This window comes from Glycine soja, chromosome 14 (genome assembly GCF_004193775.1).
Source record: "Glycine soja cultivar W05 chromosome 14, ASM419377v2, whole genome shotgun sequence".
Classification (NCBI taxonomy): Eukaryota; Viridiplantae; Streptophyta; class Magnoliopsida; order Fabales; family Fabaceae; genus Glycine; species Glycine soja.
The window spans coordinates 48,805,585-48,829,931 of NC_041015.1; the positions used below are offsets into that span (position 1 = coordinate 48,805,585).

A 24,347-nucleotide genomic window follows, 5' to 3' on the forward strand; every position below is an offset into this window, starting at 1 on the left:
TTGTTTTGTTAATTTTTTACTTTTTGAGTTCACATTTTTTTAAAATTTTTTTGATTCTTGTAAGAATTTTTTTTTTCACTTTTTAGTCTTTATAAGTTTGTGATTTTACAATTTTGGTTCCTCTAAAATTATGATTTTTTCATTTCATCTGGTTCTAGTTAGTTGTTCTTTAAGGAGATAAAATTTAAAAAACACAAATGTATAGGATTAAAAATAATTTTTTATAGACACCAAAATTAAAATAATAAAAACTTAAAGGAATTAAAAAAAACTTACAAAAACTAAAATTGAAAAAAAGACACAAACTTATAATGAATTTGAAATCTTTTTCTTTCTGTCGAGACTTTAAGGCATTTATGTAATTTTGGATCCTTTAATAAGCTTTAATTTGAGACTTGATCACCTTAATCACACTTAAATTTCTTGGCATTAGTAACCTTTAATATAATCTCCAAACAAAATTCTAGTAAAATTGGTTGTATTGATTGTGTTAAGTTATCACAACATTCATCCCAAATTTTTAGAACAAACAAATAAAATACTACCTAAAACCATTATTTAAAGCCTTAAATATGTTCTAAGTCATTGTAAATTTTTTTATTTATTTTTAATTCTTATATGTGTGTGTTTTTCTAATTTTGATTCCCGTAAATAACACCTTATAGGAATTATAAATTAAAAAATTAAAATTTTAAAAGGACTAAAATTAAAAGAAACACTAATTTACAAAAATTAAAAAATAAAAAAAATCTCGTAAGAACCAAATTTGTAAAAAGTCAACTTATAAAAACTAGAATTAAATTACAAAAACTAAAAATGAAAAAAAAAACTGACGTACAGATGAAAAAAAAAACTGACTTACAGATGATAAAAGATATTTAAGCTTTATTTAAATTAAAGCATTCCTATGTTATAGCACAGTCTAGAATGCAAGTAGATAGAACAAGTGAATAACAAAAGTGAAAAAAAAATAAAAAAGTTTTTAAGAGTAAGAACTTAGGATCCGGACGTCGCTCAAGTTGTTCTTAGTTTAATCGATTGAAGGGTGTGCTCAGATTATTATAAATCTCTAATATTTAAGTTTGATTCTTATATATAGAAAAAATAAAAAAAGTTTCGTCTAATGTTTTGAATGCTTCAAACTGGTTTTGCAATATCAAGTGGCTATGGTGTCAATTTTTTTTTTCGACATTGACTCATTGTTCATCCCAATTCCTTTTTCCCTTCTAAAGAACAATAAACTGTAGAATATTCACTCATTTTGTCCATAAATAACCACTGTTACTAGAAACCTTTCCTTCTAAAAGATGAGAATTCAAAGCTCTATTCAAAACATATATGTGGAAAATAATATATTACGCACCCTTTATTTTAACTATTGTAATAATTCAAATCTTTTTCTTTTCAGGGAGTCTTTAAGGGATCTATAAGTTTAGATCCATTAATTCAGCTGTAAAATTAATGTTTAATTTGAGACTTGATTACCTTAATAACATTTAAAGTACGCACGCTGCCATTAGTAACTTTTATCTATACAAATTTAGATAAGATTGATTGTAAGATTAATTATGTTAAATTATTATATGATTTTTTTTAAAGCAAGTATCACATATTTAAAAGTGACAAGATTAATTCTTTAACAGATTATCAAATTATAAAAAAATATGTCAGTATACTTAAAGAACTTAAGTATTTAAGGGACATGTTTGATTTGTATTTTTATTTTTTGAAAAGTGTTTTGAAAGATTAGAATTTTAAAATTATTTTCGGTTTGATTTTTTGTTTTTTATTTTCAAAAAATAAAAACACTGAAAATACGTTTTGAAAAAAAATGTATTTTTAAATTCACTTAAAATTATATTTCTTTTCACCGTATTTTCATGTTACTCATAATGAAATTCCTGATTTTAACTAAAAACACAAAAAATGAAATTTTATTGTTTTCAATTTTTTATTCGTTTTCACTAAAAATATTTTCAAAAATTTAACCAAACATCATCATTTCCTATTTTAAGTGAAAATAAAAATAAAAAACAATCCAACCAATCACCCTCGTTATTACATGATTCATTCATCCCACATTTTTAAAACAAATAAAATAATGCGTAAAACAATAATTTAAAGCATTCCTAATTTCCTATGTTGTTTAATACTGCATACGCCACACTGCACCAGTCTAGAATGCGAGTAGATACAACAATTGAAAAGACAAACCCCCCACTCTCACTTACTCACTTCTCCGGCTATGCATAACTCCGGCGGCGGCGGAAGCGACGGCGTGTGCCACGTGGTGGCGATGCCGTTTCCGGGGAGAGGCCACATCAACCCGATGATGAACCTGTGCAAGATCCTTGCATCGAAGAGACCCAACGAGATTCTCATAACCTTCGTGGTCACCGAGGAGTGGCTTGGCTTCATCGGCGCCGAGCCCAAGCCGGACGCCGTTCGCCTCGCCGCCATCCCCAACGTGGTCCCTCCCGAGCGCCTCAAAGCCGCTAACTTTCCCGCGTTCTATGAAGCCGTCGTGACAGAGATGCAGGCGCCGTTCGAGCGGCTCCTCGATCGGCTCCAGCCACCGCCGACAGCGATCCTTGGCTGCGTCGAGCTCCGCTGGCCCATCGCCGTAGCCAATCGGAGGAATATTCCGGTGGCTGCGTTTTGGACCATGTCGGCGTCGTTTTATTCCATGCTGCATCACCTTGATGTCTTTGCACGACACCGGGGTTTGACCGTCGATAAGGATACGATGGGTAAATCGTTTCTTTACTTCTGATTTTGATTTGACAGCAGTATAAGTAAAAAAAAAAAAAAAAGATGTAATGCACAATTTTTTTTCCACCTTTAACTAAACCACTTTGTTAAATTGAGTCAACCGAAGGTCAAATATCAACCCTTAGTACTAACTGCTAAATATATTTCGTATTAATGTTGTTTTCTTAATTTAATTATAATGCATTAATCGTATAAAACCCTTTTATATATATATGATAAATTATTAACTTTTACAATATTTACTTTAAAAGGTGATATCTAAGGTTATTTCTAATTAGTAAAACATTGTATACTTACATTGTATGAAAAATAAAGTCCATTATTATTTTTTAAATTGAGACTTAGTTGAGTCCCTAAATTTCAAATATTTTGTTTTTTTAAATAATAATATATGGTTCATTTAAGGGATACGGTGAAGGAATTTTGGCTGAAATGTAAGCCTGGCCTTCAAGTTTAACACAAGCCATTTAAGGGACAATACAATTTATATTTGGTTGAATATTGGTTGGAGATACATTTGCATTCCTTCCTTCTCCTGATTATTAGTAATATAAATAAGAAGTTTATTAAACTACAACAACCTTCTGTTTCCATGTGGAGACTATTAACAACAATCTAAAATGGCCAGGGAGTGAATGTTAAATTTGAGATTAATGTATTAAGAATCTGGAAGTATGCTCATTGATCTGGGCAATCATTGTTCAACCTCTAACTGTGGTGATTGATGAGAAGGCATAAGTGTTAAAGGGTGAAACATTTTTTATTGCATATCATCAGCAAAAGATTGATGCAATTGTATATGGGTGCATGTCTGATCTGTGTGGTTTTATAAATGATGCAGATGGACAAGCCGAGAACATCCCGGGAATTTCTTCAGCTCATTTGGCAGACCTTCGAACTGTGCTTCATGAAAATGATCAACGAGTCATGCAGCTTGCTTTGGAATGTATTTCGAAAGTTCCCAGAGCAAATTATCTTTTACTCACCACAGTCCAAGAGTTAGAAGCTGAAACAATTGAGTCCTTAAAAGCTATATTTCCCTTTCCAGTCTATCCTATTGGCCCTGCTATACCTTATTTAGAACTAGGACAAAACCCTTTGAACAATGATCATAGTCATGACTATATAAAATGGCTAGATTCTCAGCCACCTGAATCAGTATTGTACATTTCTTTCGGTAGTTTCCTTTCAGTGTCTACTACCCAAATGGATCAAATTGTTGAAGCACTAAACAGTAGTGAAGTTCGTTATCTTTGGGTGGCTCGAGCCAATGCTTCTTTTTTGAAAGAAAAGTGTGGAGATAAGGGCATGGTGGTGCCATGGTGTGACCAATTGAAGGTGTTGTCTCATTCTTCCGTTGGTGGATTTTGGAGCCATTGTGGATGGAATTCCACTCTTGAAGCTCTCTTTGCTGGGGTGCCAATGCTGACATTCCCTCTTTTCTTGGATCAAGTTCCAAATAGCAGCCAAATTGTGGATGAGTGGAAGAATGGGTCTAAGGTAGAGACATCAAAGTTGGACAGTGAAGTTATTGTGGCAAAAGAAAAGATAGAAGAACTAGTTAAGAGGTTTATGGATCTTCAAAGCCAAGAGGGAAAGGAGATCAGAGACAGGGCAAGAGAAATCAAGGTTATGTGTCTCAGAGCGATTGCCGCAGGGGGATCCTCATATGGGAACCTTGATGCATTTATTAGAGACATTTCAAAACCACTGACTCATTAAGCAGCTTGGGATCAATAACACAACTAAGCAATGTATTAATAAAGGGTTGGATATTGTTGTTGAATGTAAGGATGCATATAACATTGTAAAATGTCTCGTAACTGAAACTGAAGTGCTCTCTGATTCTGATAGCTGAATTTGTCCTCTTAGATTCAGCAATTTGAGACGCTTGCTGCACATTTTGTGTAATAACTTATCAATGCTAAAGAGTGGAGTTTACTGCAGACATCAATGTCTTGTATTTGAATAGAGATGCTTCATTTTAGAAGCTTTGCGAGCGATACAAGAAAAACCATACTTAAGGCAGATAATGCTTTAAATGACCAGGGAGCTGTTACATTATGTTATCTGTTTAGGGTCTATTTGTTAGCCATTTCAAACAAGTAAACTGAAGAAAGTTATATAACTTAAAAAGTACGATTCTTATTATTTGATTACAGTTGGTGCCATTTCGTTTTCTGATCACTTATGTGTTTCATGAACTACTCCCGTTGTGTGTACACATGTGAAACATAAACATACTTATGAGTGTCATGTACATACGTATATTGCCACACATGTAAACAATTTTGATGATATTTTTTTTTATGGCAAAAAGCATTTTTCATTGAACCACCAAGTTCATGTTCATGTGCATGTGGATGAGCATGCGAACTTACAAATGCTGTGGTGTGTGGGGGAGAGTGATTTTGTGAAGAAGAAGAAACATCTACATCATGGTATTCAACAGAGTGGTTTTGATGATTTGATTACAATAAATCTTATTCATTTTTAGCATGTACCTATATCCTCAATAAACATAAGAGATCTCGTGTTTGGTTTCCCGTTTATGACGTGAAAATGTCGGTCCAAAAGCTTTCCATTACAGCTTTCACGTTTTTTTTCTCGTTCCCTGAAATTATGCGTCGGTCCCTGAATTTTTTTGGTCTGAACTTTGAATCTTCCAAATGTACTAAAATTTAAATTAAATGTAATCTTTCTGTAGAATAATGGTCATATGAATAGACTTTATGTGTAAGACTTCACGTTTTATTATAAACTTTCAAAATAATCTATTTATTTTCCAATTGCAGTGTATTTAAATATATTTGAAGCGCAAATTATGATTTTACTACTTAAGCTGTTTCATTACCACATCAATGCATCATTTGCTGCTAATTGAGCTATCTTAACATATGTTAATTAAACATGGATAATTTCTTAAGTTTCATAATTTTCCATGGAAGCAGCTCCATCATCATCAACTTGCGCCTGCAGCCACCTTGTGACCATGCCCTACCCTGCTCGCGGCTACATCAACCCCATGATGAACTTCTGCAAGATGCTTCTCTCCAACGACAACACCAGATTAATCCTCGTAACCTTCGTCGTCACCGAGGAATGGCTCGGTTTCATCGGCTCCGACCCAAAGCCCGACATTATGAGATTCGCTACAATCCCCAACGTCGTAGCTTCCGATCACCCGGGGTTCCTAGAAGCTGTCATGGCCAAAATGGAAGCGTCCTTTGAGGAGCTACTCAACCGCCTTCAGCCGCCGCCTACCGCCATCGTGTCTGATACTTTTCTGTACTGGGCGGTCGTTGTTGGAAGCCGGAGGAATATTCCGGTGGCGTTGTTTTCGACCATGTCCGCGTCTATTTTCTTTGTGCTCCACCACCATCACCTTTTGGTCAATTTGTCAGGTAATTATTTCAACCGTAAGGTAGACTCAGATATCCATGTTTTCATGTTTGTTTATAGTTTCATTATTATAAAAATGAAAAAATTCATTATTTGAAGCGGCATTTTGAGGTTTGTATATTGTTTTTCGGTGTTTGTTTGTTGATTAAGTATGTAAGTATCTGGAGGAAGCCATTTTGATAGTTCTTTGAGTTGGGATTAATGGCACCATTGGTTGAAGACAGTGGATGATCGGTATGGGTGGCAAAAGATGGTTATATGAATATTTTTGGTTTTTTCTTCATTATTGGGTGTATGAAAAAAATATGTTGGATACAAGAACAAAATCCCAAAAAACATCATTGATCGAAACTGATCTGTTAATAAGTTGTAAAGGAGAGTGGAGTATATATAAGTGCATTGAAAATTAAAAAACACCTTTAACATAGGATTTGTATTACACATAAAATTAATAAAGTGTAATCAATTTGATGTGTAAAATAATATAATTAGATGAGAATGTAAAACAATTTTACGGTGTATGGTTAAATTCAAATTAAATTTATATTAACATAAAATAATGGATTAAAATATTTTTATTTGGTTAGTTTTTATTTGTTTTATCTTTATCTTTTCTATATTATATGTTTTATTTATCAATGATATTTTTTAAATAACCTTTTTTCAATAAAAACGTTTTTAAAAATTCTTCTTACTCTTTTAAGTATTCCTATATATCCATTTAACTTTAATTTTAAATTGAATTTCAATATATATAATAGAAATTATCAATAGTTATATATTATATTATATTATAATATAAATCATTTATAATAAATTTAAAATATAATTTATATTTCAAAAATTATTTATTTATTACGAGTTTTATTTATAATATAATTTACTTTTTAAATTAATATCCTACTATAAATTTTAGTTATATAAATAAACATTTATCACATCGCACATACTAATCTGTTACTTTTCATAGAATGATGATGCAACCATCTGATATAAAAAAAGAGTAAATAATCTTGTACTATGTATAAAAGTTTTACAAGAAATTTTATATTATGATATAATTATAAATCGTCATAAATGATAAAATTAAATCTTAGAATAATTATCTTAAAAATCATATCAATATTGAATTTTGATTGATTGATGGTATAAATTTTTTGTATTAATGATAAATAATTATTACTTAACTAATTATAATAGTATAGCTCTTTAAATATATACAATTTGTTTAATTTTTAATTTATTTGCTTTTTTTATTTTTTATCAGAATTTTTTATTTTCATCATATTAGATCGGTAACGCATCCCTTAATTGAGTAGGATGTAAGAGTTGTTGTAAAATTCCTGCATTGGCTCCTATTCCTAGGAGATACAAAAAATTCAAAACAAATTATTTGAAATTGTATTAGATTTTAATTTTAATTATTGAAGATATTAAAGTTATGAATGTTTTGCTTAATTAACTGATGTATGCCAGAAAACGGTGGCGAACGTGTGGATTATATTCCTGAAATTTCCTCAATGCGGGTCGTGGATTTTCCTCTAAACGATGGTAGTTGCCGCAGCAAGCAATTGCTGAAAACATGCCTGAAAGGTTTCGCGTGGGTTTCAAAAGCACAGTATCTTCTATTCACTTCCATTTATGAGCTCGAACCTCATGCCATTGATGTCCTAAAAGCAGAGTTGTCATTGCCCATATACACTATTGGCCCTGCCATACCTTATTTTAGCCTTCAAAACAATCCCACTTTCAGCACCACAAATGGGACTAGTGATAGCTACATGGAATGGCTACAGGTTCTGTTCTTTACATCTCACAAAGGAAGCCATTTCTCGGTTTCAAGGGCTCAAATGGATGAGATTGCATTTGCTTTGAGGGAAAGTGGCATTCAGTTCTTGTGGGTAGGCCGTAGTGAGGCTTCAAGGTTGAAAGAAATTTGTGGGAACCAACACTACTACAAAAGAAGCATTTTACGACGCACATTCTAAGACGGTAACCATCTTAGAATGTAACACGGTGGCAAACTTGTAATTAAGTAACGAAAATTTGTTTTCTACGACATACATACTAAGACGGTCGTTAATAACCGTCTTAGAATGTGCTTGGTTGGCATGAAGGAAGGTGTGACCAACAATTGAGAGTGTTGTCTCATCCTTCAATTGGAGGATTTTGGTCTCATTGTGGATGGAATTCAACCAAAGAAGGTGTGCTTGCTGGGGTTTCGTTTTTGACATTTCCAATAATTATGGACCAACAAATTGATAGTAAGATGATAGTAGAGGATTGGAAGGTTGGGTGGAGGGTGAAGGAAGATGTTAAAGTGAATACTACTACTTTGGTGAAGAAAGATGAAATCGCAATGCTAGTGCAGAAATTTATGGATTTGGATAGTAATCTTGCAAGGGAAATCAGGGAAAGATCCGAAACTCTTCGGCAGATATGTAGTCGTGCAATTACAAATGGTGGGTCAGCTGTTACTGATTTGAATGCCTTTGTTAAGGATTTAGTGCAGACAATACATTAAAGCCGTAAACACCTTGTAAACGAGCATGCACTCATTTTCAATTTCAATTGTATTTGTATGACATTTGTCTGGTTAACTTTCACTATCATCTGACTATTCATGTTATTTCCAAACAAACAGATACACTGCTACTGTCTCAATTTTTTTTTATTGAAATAAACTAGTTTGATGCGTGTTGTACAAAAAAATAATTTAATAGTATTTTTTTTCTTTCTTTTATCTGTTCTTTATATCTTGTTTTAACATTGCCTTTCAAATCGTAAGTTTTCACTCAAGTCTCGACACTTACAAAAACTATCTTTGGTAAGTTTTGTTAGTTTCTTTTGTCTTAAAATCAGTTTTTAAGACAGATGGATGCTATCGTCGACCATCTTTATAGGTGGTCTACAATCTTTATCTAAATTTCACAATTCCACCCAACATTATTTATAGTAAAATATACCTTTGCATTTTCTTCCTCAGACCCTTCCCCTCCAGCAACTCCTTCAACCACCGTTTGTTGTGGTCGGAGGCGTATTATGCACGTCTTTCGTTTCTTTTTTCCTCACAACCTCCATCCTTTCCTCCCTCCAGTTCAGATCGACAAGCGGCACAAAGAACTGATGAATCTTGATAATAACGACAATTTAAATTTGAAGTCGTTTAGAAGAAATAGCTTGTTCTTTGATACACTGGCTTGTGGTTTGGTTTAAAAAAAGTGGTAATCACAACAGAGGTCGCTGCATTGCATGAAACAACAAATAATAACAAATATACCAAAATCCAATAGCGATTAAGAGATGAAAAATTATACATGAACACCCAATATGCCAATTGACACCTCGTGAGAAAGAGATAAAAGTGATAAAAGTATAGGTATTATGATTTGACATGAACATAGATAGAGAGAAAGAAAATGTATTTGTTAGGTGTTTAAAAAATATGGATGTTCATGTATCATTACTCTTAACACATATATGACATCCTAGGCTATGGAAACACGAATAGAGCATGAAAAGGCAAATTACATTGAATACAGCGAACTTACATTATGGTTTTGAATTGGTTTTATCATTTTAAATCTTGGCTCATGATCAAATCTTGATTTGCTTATGGCAGCGGCAAAGCTTTGGGGACCGTCGACGATGTTGAAAGGGATTTTGACAATGGAGGGGACAGGTAGGACGAGGTCGATACAACTGTTTTGAATCTCAGTGTACACAGTGGTCTTCATTGTTGGTGATGGAGATGAGGAAGTCACGGTCTTCGTTGGGAGAGAAAGGGTGGTAGGAGAACAGAGGGAATAATCTTTTGGCACCTTTCTGTCTTTAAAAAAAAAGTTATCTTGCATAATCTGATTAACAAAATTATATAGACAAAATAATCTTTTTGGCACCTTAAAATACAGTTTTTTATTTGATTTTTCTTTCACTTCTTCAAATGAAATTGACATCACATTCTTGTTGACGCAACATATGTTAATTGCTAAGATTGAAATAGAATAATATTGGTGTCATAAGACACGAGAGTCAAGAATTACTTGCATAGGTTTGGACTATAACATTAGCATCGTCTCCATTGAGCAATAAGATCATAAAATCATGTTGGATAAAGACGTTGATAATTGTAATTGTTGCAGGTAATAATTAATACGGATTAATTCCAACTATTTTCTCAAGGACCGAAGAGTGACTCTTTACAAACATAATTTTAGTAAAGATCAATCACAGAGAAAATGTTTGGAACATTAGATTGTTTAAAAGAAATAGCAATTAAAATTAAAGAGAAACAATGAAACATACTGGTGACTAAATCCATGAAAACTTTGGTGCCATTTCCTTCTCTTCCAGCAATGGATTCATCTACTCACTTAGAAGAAACAAACAGCTGAGACGATTTTGAATGTCTACAATTCCATACTCAATATACTCACAAGCACGCTCACCAAGAACATCCTGAAACCTGTCAATAAATTTTCCATATGCTGGCAACAAGGTGCTGTCTATGGAATTTATAACTTGTTCCCTTAGTTGCTTATGATCAGAGAGAATCCATGTAGATTGAAAGAAGTATATCTTCTCAAACTGTAGGTTGAACAAATTGAGCTTATCTTTCATTGACTCTGCTACCACATTAGGTGGCGCCACTGACTCGTTTCCCTCTAGCTTCAAAATGTCCAGCATCTTATTCCATGAGCTTCTTTGATAGAGTTTACAGTTTTGTTCCACCTTTGTTGTGTTTTGTTGGAACCAATGATCATCTAATATGGTTCTTCCGTCCACAAGGGATCTCCATTTACATGCCTCTTGTCCAATGTACCAGAGATTATTCATCATAAAAACATAGCCCAATGCAGGGTCAGTGTAGTCGTCTCTGGACTTGGTTTCCAAAATGCTCTCTAACAACTCTATCATCCTGGCTAGCAGCTCAGAAAATGAAGATTTTCCCTCTCTTCCAGGAATAATCTTGTATTCTCGGACAGTTTCTCCGAAAGATTCACAAACATGATCGATGTAGTTCGTTGCTTGCTGGGTAATCAGATGAAGCCCTCCTCCACCGGCGACAGTTTCCTGAGCAGTATTAATGTAAATAAGATTTGCAAACGCCTTAAAAATTTCAAATCTTTCATGAACCTTCTTCACATCAGCTTCGAGCAAGATACCGTCCTTACAAAATCCGTGTAAGAGTGACTCCTGATTCAGCTCATGCAATGATTTCGACATTTCAGGAATGACACTGGACAAAAAATTTGGCAGCAAATAACTCTGATCAGTTGTTGTCGTTGTTGTTGTTGTTATGATGGTATCGGCAAAACTCACTAGACAAATCGTCAATTTCATGCAAACCTCCGTGAAAGAGACGTCCGCAGCTCTATGAAACCCCGAGAAGACAATATTGCTGAGTCTCCTTTCATTGGGAAACATTATCTTTACCGCTGCCTTGCAAGTTTTTATCCAATTCTCAAAGTCCTCTATCTTGAGCTCTTGCAATTTCAACCCAAGTGCAGACAGACACTGTTCTTGAAACTCTCTTCGCCATTTGCTGTACGCGTCACAGCATTCCCGCTCAAACCCGGCTTCCATCATTTGCTTCGCGGTGTCGCTAAGGCGCGTGACGATTCCTGATGGCAGTGCATCCACCACCATGTTGACGTCAGGATAAAGTTCTGGTGGCGGTGGCGACAGCTCTGGTTTGGATTCGGAGTCAAGCATGGCTTTAAGATATTTGTCCACATGACTTGAAACCATGGGGACAAGAATCTCGTTCTCCTTCTCAAGCACTTTTATACAATCCATGAACTGTGGGATAAGACCATCATCACTGTTGTCTTCCTGTGAAGATGAATTGCATTGAGTGACTAAGTCCAGACCCAGAAGAGGAACACCATCAGCATCCCCGTTTTCTGGTGGTGGGGTATTTAGAGTACTATCACCTTCAGCATCTACTAGTTCTGTATTTGAATTACTTTGAATCATTACTTGACTTAGGTCCTCGAGCAGAAGACACTCCTCTGGAGTTTCCATAGGGAGACAAGGGTTGTGATGATTTTTTTTAGGTTAAAATATGTTTGTGATGGCTAGGGATCAAAGAATTTATCTTAGTTTTTTCTTGAAGTTGTTGCGTAAAAATAGGATGTTTGTTAAGAAGGAGATATATTTGGGTGGAAGAGTTGCATCAGTATTTTTTAACAAACATCGAATTCTCATTTTTATCTAAATAAATTTATAATATTTTGAATTTTAAATAGTATCCTACAAATTTGAAACAAATAATTTAAAAAGATAAACTAAATTATTTTTTGAATTAAAAATATCAGATATATTCTCAACATTGCTTACAATTTTTTAATTCATAAAATTAGATAAATATAGTAATTGAGGTAATTATAACAAGTATTTTTTTTTAATTTGAAATAAATTAATTATTGTCAATACATGTATATGTTTTATTTAAGTTCGTTAAGATTATTTTAAAATAGAAAAAAATAAATATATGTAAAACTATTGTCTTATATTATGAAATATATTTATAATTAATAAATATTGCATACATTTAAATTTCCAGGAAATATATTTAACTAATTACTTTCAATAGTGTGTTTATATTTCATTAAACAACTGTTAAATCTACATAAATATAAATATATTAAATGAAAAGATATACAACAAGTGAAAATATTGAATAAAATAATTAGAATGAGAATGTGCCAAATAACTATACAATTAAAAATTTAAGTAAATTAATTTATAAAATAATTAGAACTAGAATAATAATATGCCAAAATAAATATTATAATTCAAATATAAATATACAATAAATGATAAGATATAACATTTTGAGACAAATTACAATATTGTAATTAATCATATAAAAATTTAAGTGAAAACTAATGAAAAATAAATAAAATGAGAATAATGATGGTAAAAAAAACACATTCCAAGGGCATCCTTGACTGGTTTATATAACAATTTCCAATAGTTATATTTTTTGCAATGACAATCTATTAAACATGTTGATATTTATCTTTTAAGATCAATATTATCTCACGATCAATTATATGTTATAGTGTCCAGAATGACCCATCATCATAACGTGTTGATGATTTTTATTCATGATAGTAAATAACAAAATAATTCAACCTCTTTGAATGTAGTGTATAAAAATGTTTTTTAAACATAAATTAGGTTAGTTATTAAAATCATTACTCTAAATTTTATGTTTCACAATTCTTAAATAATATGTAATAAACATAAAATGACTACTTTGATCAACAAGTTTTGGGATATGAGTCAAATAAATAAACAATGTTGACATGAATCAAATAAATCGACAATGAAAAAACATTTGTTGTTGAGTAATCAGTAACGTACACAAGCTTCCATCACTAAGTCCATTAAAAAAGTATACAATAAATGAATAAATCACGAAGGTTAATTATTTGGAATTACTCTTGATTTTATGTTTTATAATTCTTAAATAATATCAAACAAATGTAAATAAAATAGCAACTCCAATATTTTAAAATACAATAATAACATGCTCATGCATCGCATGGATACTAGTATATATATTAAAAGTTCTATGACCATCCCTCCTCCTGACTTATTTAGATTCAAAAAATCATTTGAAATTGTATGAGATTCCAATTAGGATATTTGGAAACATGCATTGAAGTTATGAATGTTTTGTTTCACTACTGCAAGCCAGAAAGCGGTGACAAACGTGTGGATTATATCCCTGGAATTTCCCCAATGCGCCTCGTCGGTTTTCCTCTGAACGATGGAAGTTGCCACAGTACGCAAATATGCCTGAAAGGTTTCGCGTGGGTTTCAAAAGCACAGTATCTTCTATTCACTTCCATTTATGAGCTCGAACCTCATGCCATTGATGTCCTAAAAGCAGAGTTGTCATTGCCCATATACACTATTGGCCCTGCCATACCTTATTTTAGCCTTCAAAACAATCCCACTTTCAGCACCACAAATGGGACTAGTCATAGCTACATGGAGTGGCTACAGGTTCTGTTCTTTACATCTCACAAAGGAAGCCATTTCTCGGTTTCAAGGGCTCAAATGGATGAGATTGCATTTGCTTTGAGGGAAAGTGGCATTCGGTTCTTGTGGGTAGGCCGTAGTGAGGCTTCAAGGTTGAAAGGAATTTGTGGGAACAAAGGGTTAGTTGTGACATGGTGTGACCAACAATTGAGAGTGTTGTCTCATCCTTCTATTGGAGGATTTTGGTCTCATTGTGGATGGAATTCAACCAAAGAAGGTATGCTTGCTGGGGTTTCGTTTTTGACATTTCCAATAATTATGGACCAACCAATTGATAGTAAGATGATAGTAGAGGATTGGAAGGTTGGGTGGAGGGTGAAGGAAGATGTTAAAGTGAATAATACTACTTTGATGAAGAAAGATGAAATTGTTATGCTAGTGCAGAAATTTATGGATTTGGATTGTGAGCTTGCAAGGGAAATCAGGGAAAGATCCAAAACTCCTCGGCAGATGTGTCGTCGTGCAATTACAAATGGTGGGTCAGCTGTTACTGATTTGAATGCCTTTGTTGGGGATTTAATGCAGGCAACATTGATACCATGAACACCTTGTAGATCATGCACTCATTTTGTTTACTTTCACATCATCGGACTATTCATGTTATTTCCAAATAAATGCACTACCAATGCCTCATGTTTCTTTTTATTGAAATAAATCAGTTCGATGCATACTGTACAAAAAATATTATCCAACGCAGGAAAAGTGAAGTCCAACAAATTGCCACAATGGCTAACAGACTCGAGAAAAACCCAAGTGCCTCAATGCTTAAAGGACTATGTGTACCGTGTAGTTTGGGCTTAATTCTTTTTATTATTAAGATCAAATAATCAAAAGATCAATCACATAGAAAATGTTTGAAGGAAATAGTAATTAAAATTAAAGAGAAAAAATAAAGCATCCTTTGCACTTGTGACAATAATTTTTTCTTCTTTTTTATTCTAAATCCGTGCAAACATCGACGTCCTTCCCTTCTCTTCCACTGTTGGGTTCATCTCCTCACTTGGACGAAACAAATTACTAAGATAATTTTAAAGGTCATCAATTCCATACTCAATATACTCATAAGAATGCTTACCAAAAGTATCTCAAAACCTGACGGTAAAGTTTCCGTATGCTGGCAACAAGATGCTGTCTTTGGATTTTATTATTTGCTCCCTTAGTTGCTCATCAGAGACAATCCATGTAGACTGAACCTTGCATGTCTCCTAGAAGTGCTGGTTGAACAACTTTAGGTTATCTTTCATTGACTCCGCTACCACATTAGGCGCCACTTACTCATTTGTCACTATCTTCAAAAAGTCCAGCATCTTATTCCAGGAGTTTCTTTGATAGAGTTCAAGGTTTTGTCCTACCTTTGCTGTGTTTTGTTGCAACCAATCATCATCCAATTTGGTTCTATGCCCTTTGTAACTCAATCCATACGCCTTTTTTCCTATGTATCTTAGATTATTCATCATAAAAAAATAGCCCAATGCAGGGCCAGTGTAGTCTCTGGACTTGGCTTCCAAATTATCATCTTGGCTATCTTCTCAGAAAACGAAGACTTTCGCTCTCTATCAGGAATTATGCGGTAACGGCGGACGATTTGGAAAGGTTGATAACTATTTAAGTTGTAGTGGCAAATGTTAAGGATGTATTTCATTACTTCCTTGGTAATCGGATGAAGCCCTCCACCAGCAACAGTTGCCTGCACTGTATCACGGTAAACAAGATCCACCACCTGCACCACCTGCAGTAAAATACCCATTCTCATCCGAACCTCACAAAGATCATCTAGCAACACTTTGTCCATATAAATACTCTGTGTGTTGAAATCCCGATACAACTCTTGCAATGACTCCGACGAAATTTTAGGGATGATGCTGAATAAAAGATTCGGCAAATAGCTCAGTTGTTATGATGTTATCAGCAAAACTCAGTAGAGGAATTGTCAAATCCTTGCAAACCTTCGTAAAAGAGACATCTGCAGCTCTAATGAACCCCGAGAAGACAGAATCGCAGAGTCTCCTTTCATAGGGAAACAGTATCTTCCCAGCTGCCTTGCAAGTTTTTATCCAATTCTCAATGTCCTCCGTGTTGAGCGCTTGCAATTGCAATCCAAGTGCCAACAGACACTGTTCTACTAACTCCCTTAGTCAATTGCTGTACATGTCACAGCATTCCTGCTCAAACCCAGCTTCCATCATTAGCTTCACGGTTTCAAAAAGGCACATGAAAATTCCTGATGCCAGTGCATCCATCGCCAACTTGATGTCAGGATCCAATTGCAGCTTTGGAATGTGGCCCTCGTCTTTGGATTTGGAATCAACCATGGCTTTAACATATTTGTCCACATGACTTCAAACCATGAGGACAAGCATCTCATTCTCCTTCCTAAGGGACCTTATACAATCCATGAACCGTAGCGGGATAAGACCATCATTGCTGTTGTCTTCCTGTGAAGATGAATTGCTTTGAGTGACATGAGTCCAGACCCAAAAGAGGAACACTGTCCACAACATCCCCATTTCTGGTGGTGGGTATTTAGAGTACTATCAGCATTAACTACTTCGGAATTTGAATGACTACATCCTGGAGCTGAACACGCTGCTCTGGAGTTTCCAAAGAGGGACCAAGAATGACAACGAGGAAATAAATGAAACACCCACCAATGATGACTAACCAACGTTTAATCTCCAAGAGTTGTATGATTAGACCTCCACAGAAGAAATGTAGGAGATCAATCTCGAATCCAAATTGAGTCAATCTTGACAAGCCAAGAGACATGATAGCAACAAAAGAGGCATATGAGATCAGGCTATATGCATCTGGTTTGCCATTTGAAGTTTTATCGAAGAAAAAAGAGTAAATAGAAGTGGCCATGAGAACCAAAAATGCCAAATGATTCTCCAGCCTGAGAGAGGTGGAGGGCTGTCTTGAAGAAGGTAACCCAGATAAAGAAACTGAAAACAGTGTAAAGCAGTACCTTCCACAACAGACGAAGCAAAACATACGATTCTCCACACTTTTTGGTTGCATCAGCCATCTCAGAATTCGGTTGATCATTTGCATCATATTCTTTCTCAAGTAAGCAAGGTTTGCATTCAGCCATTCACCAGCAGAGAGCCACCCTGTTGGACGTGAGAAACCCTTCACTGTGATGGAGATTCCACCAAAAGGTAATGGCAAGTTACTATAGTTTCTCTAGTTGCGAACTCCTCAGTTTAAATTTCTATAAAAATTAATTAGAAGTATATCTGTCACTTCTCAGAATCTTTGTGTGCTCTTTCCATTGTAATTTCCAGAGAACTTACTCCACAAGTTGATGGAACTTCTCCATTGCTATTCGCTAGTGCGCAAGATCAGATATTGGGAAATTTGTAAACAATCACGTTGACTCTGTCAACGGGCTCCAGGTTTAAACTACCAGCTTCACGTATTCTTCCAGTCTGTTTGTTTGGACTGAAACCCACATAACGAAACATCAGGAAGAAAATTTGTATTTTCTTTTGTTTATTTTAACTGTCAAAAATGTCACAAATTATAAATTCAATATTTCTCATCTGGTATAGTTAATTCCATCTGCTGTGTAGGATTAAAAAAAGTATTTTACGAATATGGAAGAATAAAAAAAAATTAATTTAAGGGACTAAAATAAGGAACTCTTATATTTAGGGGACTAAACATATGTTGAGCCCTTTCATAGAACCTGCCATGGATATACACAAGCTTACAGAGGAAGCTTGCAGAGAAAACTAAAAGAAGAAGAATGAAAAGGTCAGATTATCATTGAATGAAAGTTAGCTTACAATGATTACATATTATAGTTTATATAGTTAGTTATAAGATTAACTAACTTGTAGTTAGTTTCAAGAATAACTAACTTGTAACTAACTAACTAAGCTAACTGTAACTCTAGTTACATGATAACCTATGCTAATAGCCCCCCTCAAACTAGGAATGGATGTTAGACCTGCCTAGCTTGAAATACAAAAACTGAAAATCACGAGACAGAAGAGCTTTAGTGTAGATATCTGCAAGCTGATTTGCAGAGGAAATAGGAAGCAATTTCACTATCCCAGTCATCACCTTCTTTCGAATTACTTGGCAGTCAATTTCAATGTGTTTTGTTCTCTCATGAAAAATGGGATTTGTAGCTATGTGGAGAGCAGACTTGTTGTCACAATACAAGGTAGCAGGTTGCTGGGAATGAACCTTAAACTCTTCCACTAAGAAATTAACCCATTGCAGCTCATAAGTGGCACTTGCCCATGCTCTATACTCAGCCTCTGACGAACTTCTTGAAATCGTTGCTTGTTTCTTAGATTTCCATGAGACCAATGAATTACCAATGTAAATGGCATAACCAGTGATAGATTTTCTGGTGTCAAGGCAGCCAGCCCAATCTGAATCACTGAAACCTTTTAGATGGATATTACTATAGCAGGTAAGAAGATCCCTGCACCTGGAGATCCTTTGATGTATCTAAGAATTCTTGAAGTAGCCTGTTGCTGAGTAGAAGTAGGTTGATCAACAAATTGACTCAAATGTTGTACAACATATGTAATATCGGGCATGGTATTAGTCAAGTAAATCAATGTTCCAATAGCAGTTTAGTGGTGTAGTCAGAAGGAGTGGACACTGATTTGGAACCAAGCATCTCACTGTCATTAAGGATATCTAGAGCATATTTTTGTTGACAGAGATTAATACCTACAGGTGTTCTGGCTACCTCAAAGCCTAGAAAGAACCTTAAGTCACCTAAATCTTTTATTTTGAAGGCACTGTCCAATAAATGAGTAATGTTTCAAATCTCAATCAAGCCATTTCCAGACAAAACAATGTCATCTACATAGACTAGTAAAGCAGTAATGGTCTTGGAACCATGTTTGATGAACAAGGAGTAATCAGATGCACACTGCTTGTACCCATGTGATGTTAGAAAAGAAGATAATCTAGCATACCACTGTCTACTAGCTTGTTTCAGGCCATATAGAGACCTTTGGAGCCTACAAACCTGTCCTGAATGTTTATCTGAGGTGAGAAGAGGGTATGAATGTTTTAACAACAATAACCTTTCAAAAGATGGGTGACCAAGCCTAAAATGCTACAAGTATATGGACACTTTATTACATGAAAGAGTTGATACACTAGAGAATATATAATTTATAGTAGAATTGGAATTACACTCCTTGTCGAGACTGAGAGGAGACATCTTCAGCCCATAAAGACCTTCCTCCATATCAACTGTACCAATCCTCTGCAAGTTCTGCATATTCATGAAAGTTAACTTGCAAGGCAAACATGAGAGCAATTTAGATATCGAAATCAAGTTGAATTGAAAAGTAGGTATGCACAAAACATCCTCAAGGTATAAAAACTGAGAGAACTGAACTCTGCCTGCATGAGTCGCGCGCAGTGACTGTGTGGCCAATGGGTAGTTTAACAGTTATGGGATCTATCTTTTTGTAAGAAGAAAATAGATGAGAGAAGGCTGTGACATGATCAATTGCTCTTGAATCAAGAATCCATTCACTTGGACTAGGTTTGCTTATACTGCAAGTGATAGTTAAAATCTTACCTTTGTGTATTATGGTGTGTGACTCAAAATCACAAAAGACACAAGTGAGAAAGCTTTAAGAGGTTCTGTCATAACTGAATTCAGTTATAATAACTGAATGGGTCTTGGCACCAAAGCATAGCTAGAGTGCATATATATACTCTTCTTGATCATGTAATGCAGAAGAGTTTTGAGAGGCTGAAACCAGAGTAGTTGCAGAAAAACAGAGAGAGTTCAATAGAGAAAGAGAGCTAAGAGATTGAGAGAGGTTTTGACAGGAGAAACCAAGAGGGATCAAGCTAGCTGCTGCTTGTATTGAACTTGTAATGTTTCATGATCAATGTGATGATGATGAGCTGCATTTCCCGTGGATGTAGGCACATTGTCGAACCACCTAAACTCATGGTGTAGACTCTTGCTTGTTGCTTTGCTGTGTTTTCTGTTTTTCTTTTGATCTTGCAGGTTCTTTTGGTAGCTGAACAAAGGAGTAGAACCAACATGTATATTGCTGGAACCAACAAAACCAGTGACTATACCAATTTGATTCACATGTGAATTTACGTGAGCCGAGTTCTGTTGTTGTTACAGCAGTGTCATCAAGGCCTTATACTGTAGAGAGTTCAGCTTTACTTCATCATTTTGTACTTCTTGACTTCTTTCTAGAACAAGGCTATCACCTTTTTCTTCCACAACATTAACATTGTTAACATTTGATCCTTGAGGCCTGTGAAGCTTGTGTCCAGGAGGATATCCATGTTTCTGTAACATTCATCAACAATGTGATTTGTGAATCCACAATGTGTACAAACCTTGTTTCCTTTCCCATTAGAACTCCCTCTGCCAGAGCCTCCTTGGCTACTTCTTCCTCCTCTAGAAGTATAGTTTGGAGGAAAACCACTTTTCCTATAACATCTGCCCACTGTGTGATTATCCTTACCACAGTAGGTACATGATTTCGATGAAAGTGAGCCTGCTAGAACTCTACACCAATGATGACTAACCATAGTTTTATTTTCATGAGTTGTACTGTTAGAACCCCACAGAAGAAATATAGGAGATCAATCTTGAATCCACATTGAGACAATCTCGATAAGCCAGGAGACATGATAGCAAAACAGGCACATGAGATCGGGCTGTACACAAGCTTCCATTACTAAGTCCATTAGAAAAGTATACAATAAATGAATAGATCACGAAGGTTAATTATTTGCGATTACTCCTGATTTTATGTTTTATGTTTTTTATTTCTTAAATACTATGAAAAAAATGTAAATAAAAATAGTAACTTTAAAATTTTAAAATACAAGAACATGCTCATGCTTCGCACCTGTCACTGTACTATCCTCTTTCTCTTTGCTATGCGGAACAACAGAATTGTCATGACAATGCAAAAATCATTTCATGCATCTAGAACAAAACCCATTCTGAAATACAAAGAATTGGAAAATTAAAAAATAACTTTCCATTTCATTGGATTTTGACAAATGGTATGTGTATTTTGACCTTAATTTTACAAAATCTGGTGCAGTTTGAGTTTTGTGGTAGATGACAGAGGTCAAAATTGCAGAATGAGATGGCTCCGGATTTATGGTGCTAGAATCCAATCCATACTTAGGAGGCATCTGAATTTTTTGAGGTACACTTGCAATTACTAAGAAGTAAGAATCTTAGTCTCTCTAATTGAGTGATTGAATTTGCTGAGAAGGGATTTCAGATTCAGTAAAAAGTTGGGACAGGATAATTTCATTCCACATATCAGGTACTCCAGGAAAACATCAGTCAGTGGCTACAATCTTGAATAGATGAGTTACCAACATGTGCATCGCTCCATAAAGCAGACATGTGCTTGCTGGGGTTCCGTTTTTGACAATCCCAAAATCATGGACCAAACAATTGATAGTAAGGTGATAGTAGAGGATAGGAAGGTTGGGTGGAGGGTGAAGGAAGACAATGAAGTGAATACTTTGGTAGAGAAAGATGAAATTGTAATGCTATTGCAGAAATTTATGGATTTGGATAGTGAGTTTGTAAATGAAATCAGGGAGAGATCCAAAACTCTTTGGCAGATATGTTGTCGTGCAATCACAAATGGCGGGTCATGCTGTAACGGATTTGAATGCTTTTGTTAGGGATTTAATGCTGACAAACATTGATGCCATGAACACCTTGTAGATCATGCACTCATTTTCAATTTCAATTATATTGGTATAACATTTTGGTGGTTATTGACTTTCACATCATTGGATCATTCATGTTATTTCCAAATGAATGCACTACCAATGCCTCATTTTTCTTTTTACTGAAATAAACCAGTTTGGTGCATACTGTACAAAAACACTGATATACAGCCCAGTAAAAGGGAAGTCCAACAAATTGCCACAATGGCTAACAGACCCAAGAGAAAAACTAAAGTGCTTCAATGGCCGAAGGACTATGTCAACTGTGTAGTTTGGGCTTAATATTTTTTATTATTAAGATCAAATAATAAAAAGATCAATCACAGAGAAATTGTTTGAAGGAAATAATAATAAAAATTAAAGAGAAAAAATAAAACATATTTTAGAACACTGAACTTGTGACAATAATTATTTTTGTATTCTAAATCCATGCAAACATCGATGCCCTTTCCTTCGCTTCCTGTATTGGATTCCTCTGTTCACTTAGAAGAAACAAATTACTAAGAAAATTTTGAATGTCTACAATTCCAAACTCAATATACTCATAAGCATGCTTACCAAAAACATCACGAAACCTGTCAGTAAATTTTCCATATACCGGCAACAAGATGCTGTCTATGGATTTTATTATTTGTTCCCTTAGTTGCTTATCAGAGACAATCCATGTAGATTGAGCAGCACATATCTCCACAAACATCAAGTTGAACAAATTGAGCTTATCTTTCATTGACTCCGCTACCACATTAGGCGGCACCACCGACTCCTTTCCCTCTAGCATCAAAATGTGCAGCATCTTATTCCATGAGCTTCTTTGATAGAGTTTACAGTTATGCCCCACCTTTGTCACGGTTTGTCGGAACCAATTATCATTTCTAGATAACCCAAAGAAGACGGAATCACATAGTCTCCTTTCATTGGGAAACAGTATCTTCCCAGCTGCCTTGCAAGTTTTTATCCAATTCTCAATGTTCCATGTGTTGAGCGCTTGCAATTGCAACCCAAGTGCCCACAGACACTGTTCTAGAAACTCCTTGTGGCAATTGCTGTATGCGTCACAGCATTCCTGCTCAAACCCAGCTGCCATCATTAGCTTCACGGTTTCATGAAGATGCATGCTAATTCCCGATGGCTGTGCATCCATCATGAAGTTAACATCAGGATCCAATTGAAGCTCTGGAATGTGGCCCTTGTCTTTGGATTCGGAATCAACCACGGCTTTAAGGTATTTGTTCACATGACTACAAACCATGGGGACAAGCATCTCATTCTCCTTCTCAAGGGACATTATACAATTTATGAACCGTAGCGGGATAAGACCATCATTGCCGCTGTCTTCCTGTGAAGATGAATTGCTTTGAGTGACATAAGTCCAGACCCAAAAGAGGAACACTGTCCACAACATCCCCATTTTCTGGTGGTGGGGTATTTAGAGTACTATCAGCATTAACTACTTATGAATTTGAATGGCTTTGAACGACTAATTCCAGGAGCAGAACACGCTGCTCTGGAGTTTTCAAAGAGGGACGAAGAATGACAACGAGGAAATAAATGAAACACCCACCAATGATGACTAACCAACGTTTAATCTCCAAGAATTATATGATTAGACCTCCACAGAAGAAATGTAGGAGATCAATCTCGAATCCAAATTGAGTCAATCTTGACAAGCCAAGAGACATGATAGCAACAAAAGAGGCATATGAGATCAGGCTATATGCATCTGGTTTGCCATTTGCAGCTTTATCAAAGAAAAAAGAGTAAATAGAAGTGGCCATGAAAACCAAAATTGCCAAATGATTCTCCAGCCTGAGAGAGGTGGAGGGCTGTCTTGAAGAAGGTAAACCAGATAAAGAAACTGAAAACAGTGTAAAGCAGAACCTTCCACCAGGTCCAGTACTTTCCCAATAAATGGTTGAAAGAGGAGCTGAGTGCGTAACAGAGCAGTCCAACAACAGACGAAGCAAAACATACGATTCTCCACACTTTTTGGTTGCATCAGCCATCTCAGAATTCGGTTGAGCATTTGCATCATATTCTTTCTCAAGTAAGCAAGGTTTGCATTCAGCCATTTACCAACAAAGAGAGCCGCCATTTTGGAAGTGAGAAACCCTTCACTCTGATGGAGATTCCGCCAAAAGGTAATGGCAAATTACTTTTGTTTTCCGTGATATGTGAACCCATCAATTTCAAAAAAAAAATTATATAACAGAAGTATATCGGTCACTTCCCAGTAATTTCATGTGCTTTTTCCCTTCATTATCTTCATGTGCTCTTTCCCTTCGTAATTTTCTGAGAACTTAATCCACAATATTTAAATAAAATTGATGCAACTTGTCCATCGCTAGAGCATTAGATGTTAAAAAATCCGTAGATATTTACATTGACTCTACGGGATTGGT

General features: G+C 35.1%; 5 protein-coding genes across 5 annotated transcripts; 3 read left to right on the top strand and 2 right to left on the bottom strand.

Moving 5' to 3' along the window:
- Positions 1 to 2,139: 2,139 nt before the first annotated feature.
- Positions 2,140 to 4,726, top strand: LOC114385062 (UDP-glycosyltransferase 87A1-like). Its single transcript, XM_028345013.1, has 2 exons — positions 2,140 to 2,750; positions 3,614 to 4,726. The coding sequence occupies exons 1-2, from the start codon at positions 2,246 to 2,248 to the stop codon at positions 4,492 to 4,494; spliced, it is 1,386 nt and encodes a 461-aa protein (XP_028200814.1). The 5' UTR covers positions 2,140 to 2,245; the 3' UTR covers positions 4,495 to 4,726.
- A 946-nt stretch (positions 4,727 to 5,672) lies between these two features.
- On the top strand, positions 5,673 to 8,828 carry LOC114384740 (UDP-glycosyltransferase 87A1-like). The gene is made up of 3 exons (XM_028344501.1): positions 5,673 to 6,191; positions 7,651 to 8,151; positions 8,292 to 8,828. The coding sequence occupies exons 1-3, from the start codon at positions 5,714 to 5,716 to the stop codon at positions 8,696 to 8,698; spliced, it is 1,386 nt and encodes a 461-aa protein (XP_028200302.1). The 5' UTR covers positions 5,673 to 5,713; the 3' UTR covers positions 8,699 to 8,828.
- Positions 8,829 to 10,539: 1,711 nt separating this feature from the next.
- LOC114384171 (exocyst complex component EXO70B1-like) lies at positions 10,540 to 12,201 on the bottom strand. Its single transcript, XM_028343831.1, has one exon. The coding sequence runs from the start codon at positions 12,199 to 12,201 to the stop codon at positions 10,540 to 10,542; it is 1,662 nt and encodes a 553-aa protein (XP_028199632.1).
- A 1,640-nt stretch (positions 12,202 to 13,841) lies between these two features.
- On the top strand, positions 13,842 to 14,775 carry LOC114384172 (UDP-glycosyltransferase 87A1-like). The gene has a single exon (XM_028343832.1). It carries the CDS (start codon positions 13,855 to 13,857, stop codon positions 14,773 to 14,775), a length of 921 nt encoding a protein of 306 aa, XP_028199633.1. The 5' UTR covers positions 13,842 to 13,854.
- An 8,758-nt stretch (positions 14,776 to 23,533) lies between these two features.
- LOC114383193 lies at positions 23,534 to 24,044 on the bottom strand. Its single transcript, XM_028342810.1, has one exon. It carries the CDS (start codon positions 24,015 to 24,017, stop codon positions 23,544 to 23,546), a length of 474 nt encoding a protein of 157 aa, XP_028198611.1. The 5' UTR covers positions 24,018 to 24,044; the 3' UTR covers positions 23,534 to 23,543.
- Between the last annotated feature and the right edge of the window lie 303 nt (positions 24,045 to 24,347).

Bases quoted from the DNA above. Each gene is read 5' to 3' on its own strand.
- LOC114385062 (XM_028345013.1), top strand. From the start codon at position 2,246: ATGCATAACTCCGGCGGCGGCGGAAGCGACGGCGTGTGCCACGTGGTG. The intron at 2,751-3,613 runs GTAAATCGTTTC...TAAATGATGCAG, and splicing joins CGTCGATAAGGATACGATGG to ATGGACAAGCCGAGAACATC.
- LOC114384740 (XM_028344501.1), top strand. From the start codon at position 5,714: ATGGAAGCAGCTCCATCATCATCAACTTGCGCCTGCAGCCACCTTGTG. The intron at 6,192-7,650 runs GTAAGGTAGACT...GATGTATGCCAG, and splicing joins GTCAGGTAATTATTTCAACC to AAAACGGTGGCGAACGTGTG. The intron at 8,152-8,291 runs GCACATTCTAAG...GTTGGCATGAAG, and splicing joins CAAAAGAAGCATTTTACGAC to GAAGGTGTGACCAACAATTG.
- LOC114384171 (XM_028343831.1), bottom strand. From the start codon at position 12,201: ATGGAAACTCCAGAGGAGTGTCTTCTGCTCGAGGACCTAAGTCAAGTA.
- LOC114384172 (XM_028343832.1), top strand. From the start codon at position 13,855: ATGAATGTTTTGTTTCACTACTGCAAGCCAGAAAGCGGTGACAAACGT.
- LOC114383193 (XM_028342810.1), bottom strand. From the start codon at position 24,017: ATGGCTGAATGCAAACCTTGCTTACTTGAGAAAGAATATGATGCAAAT.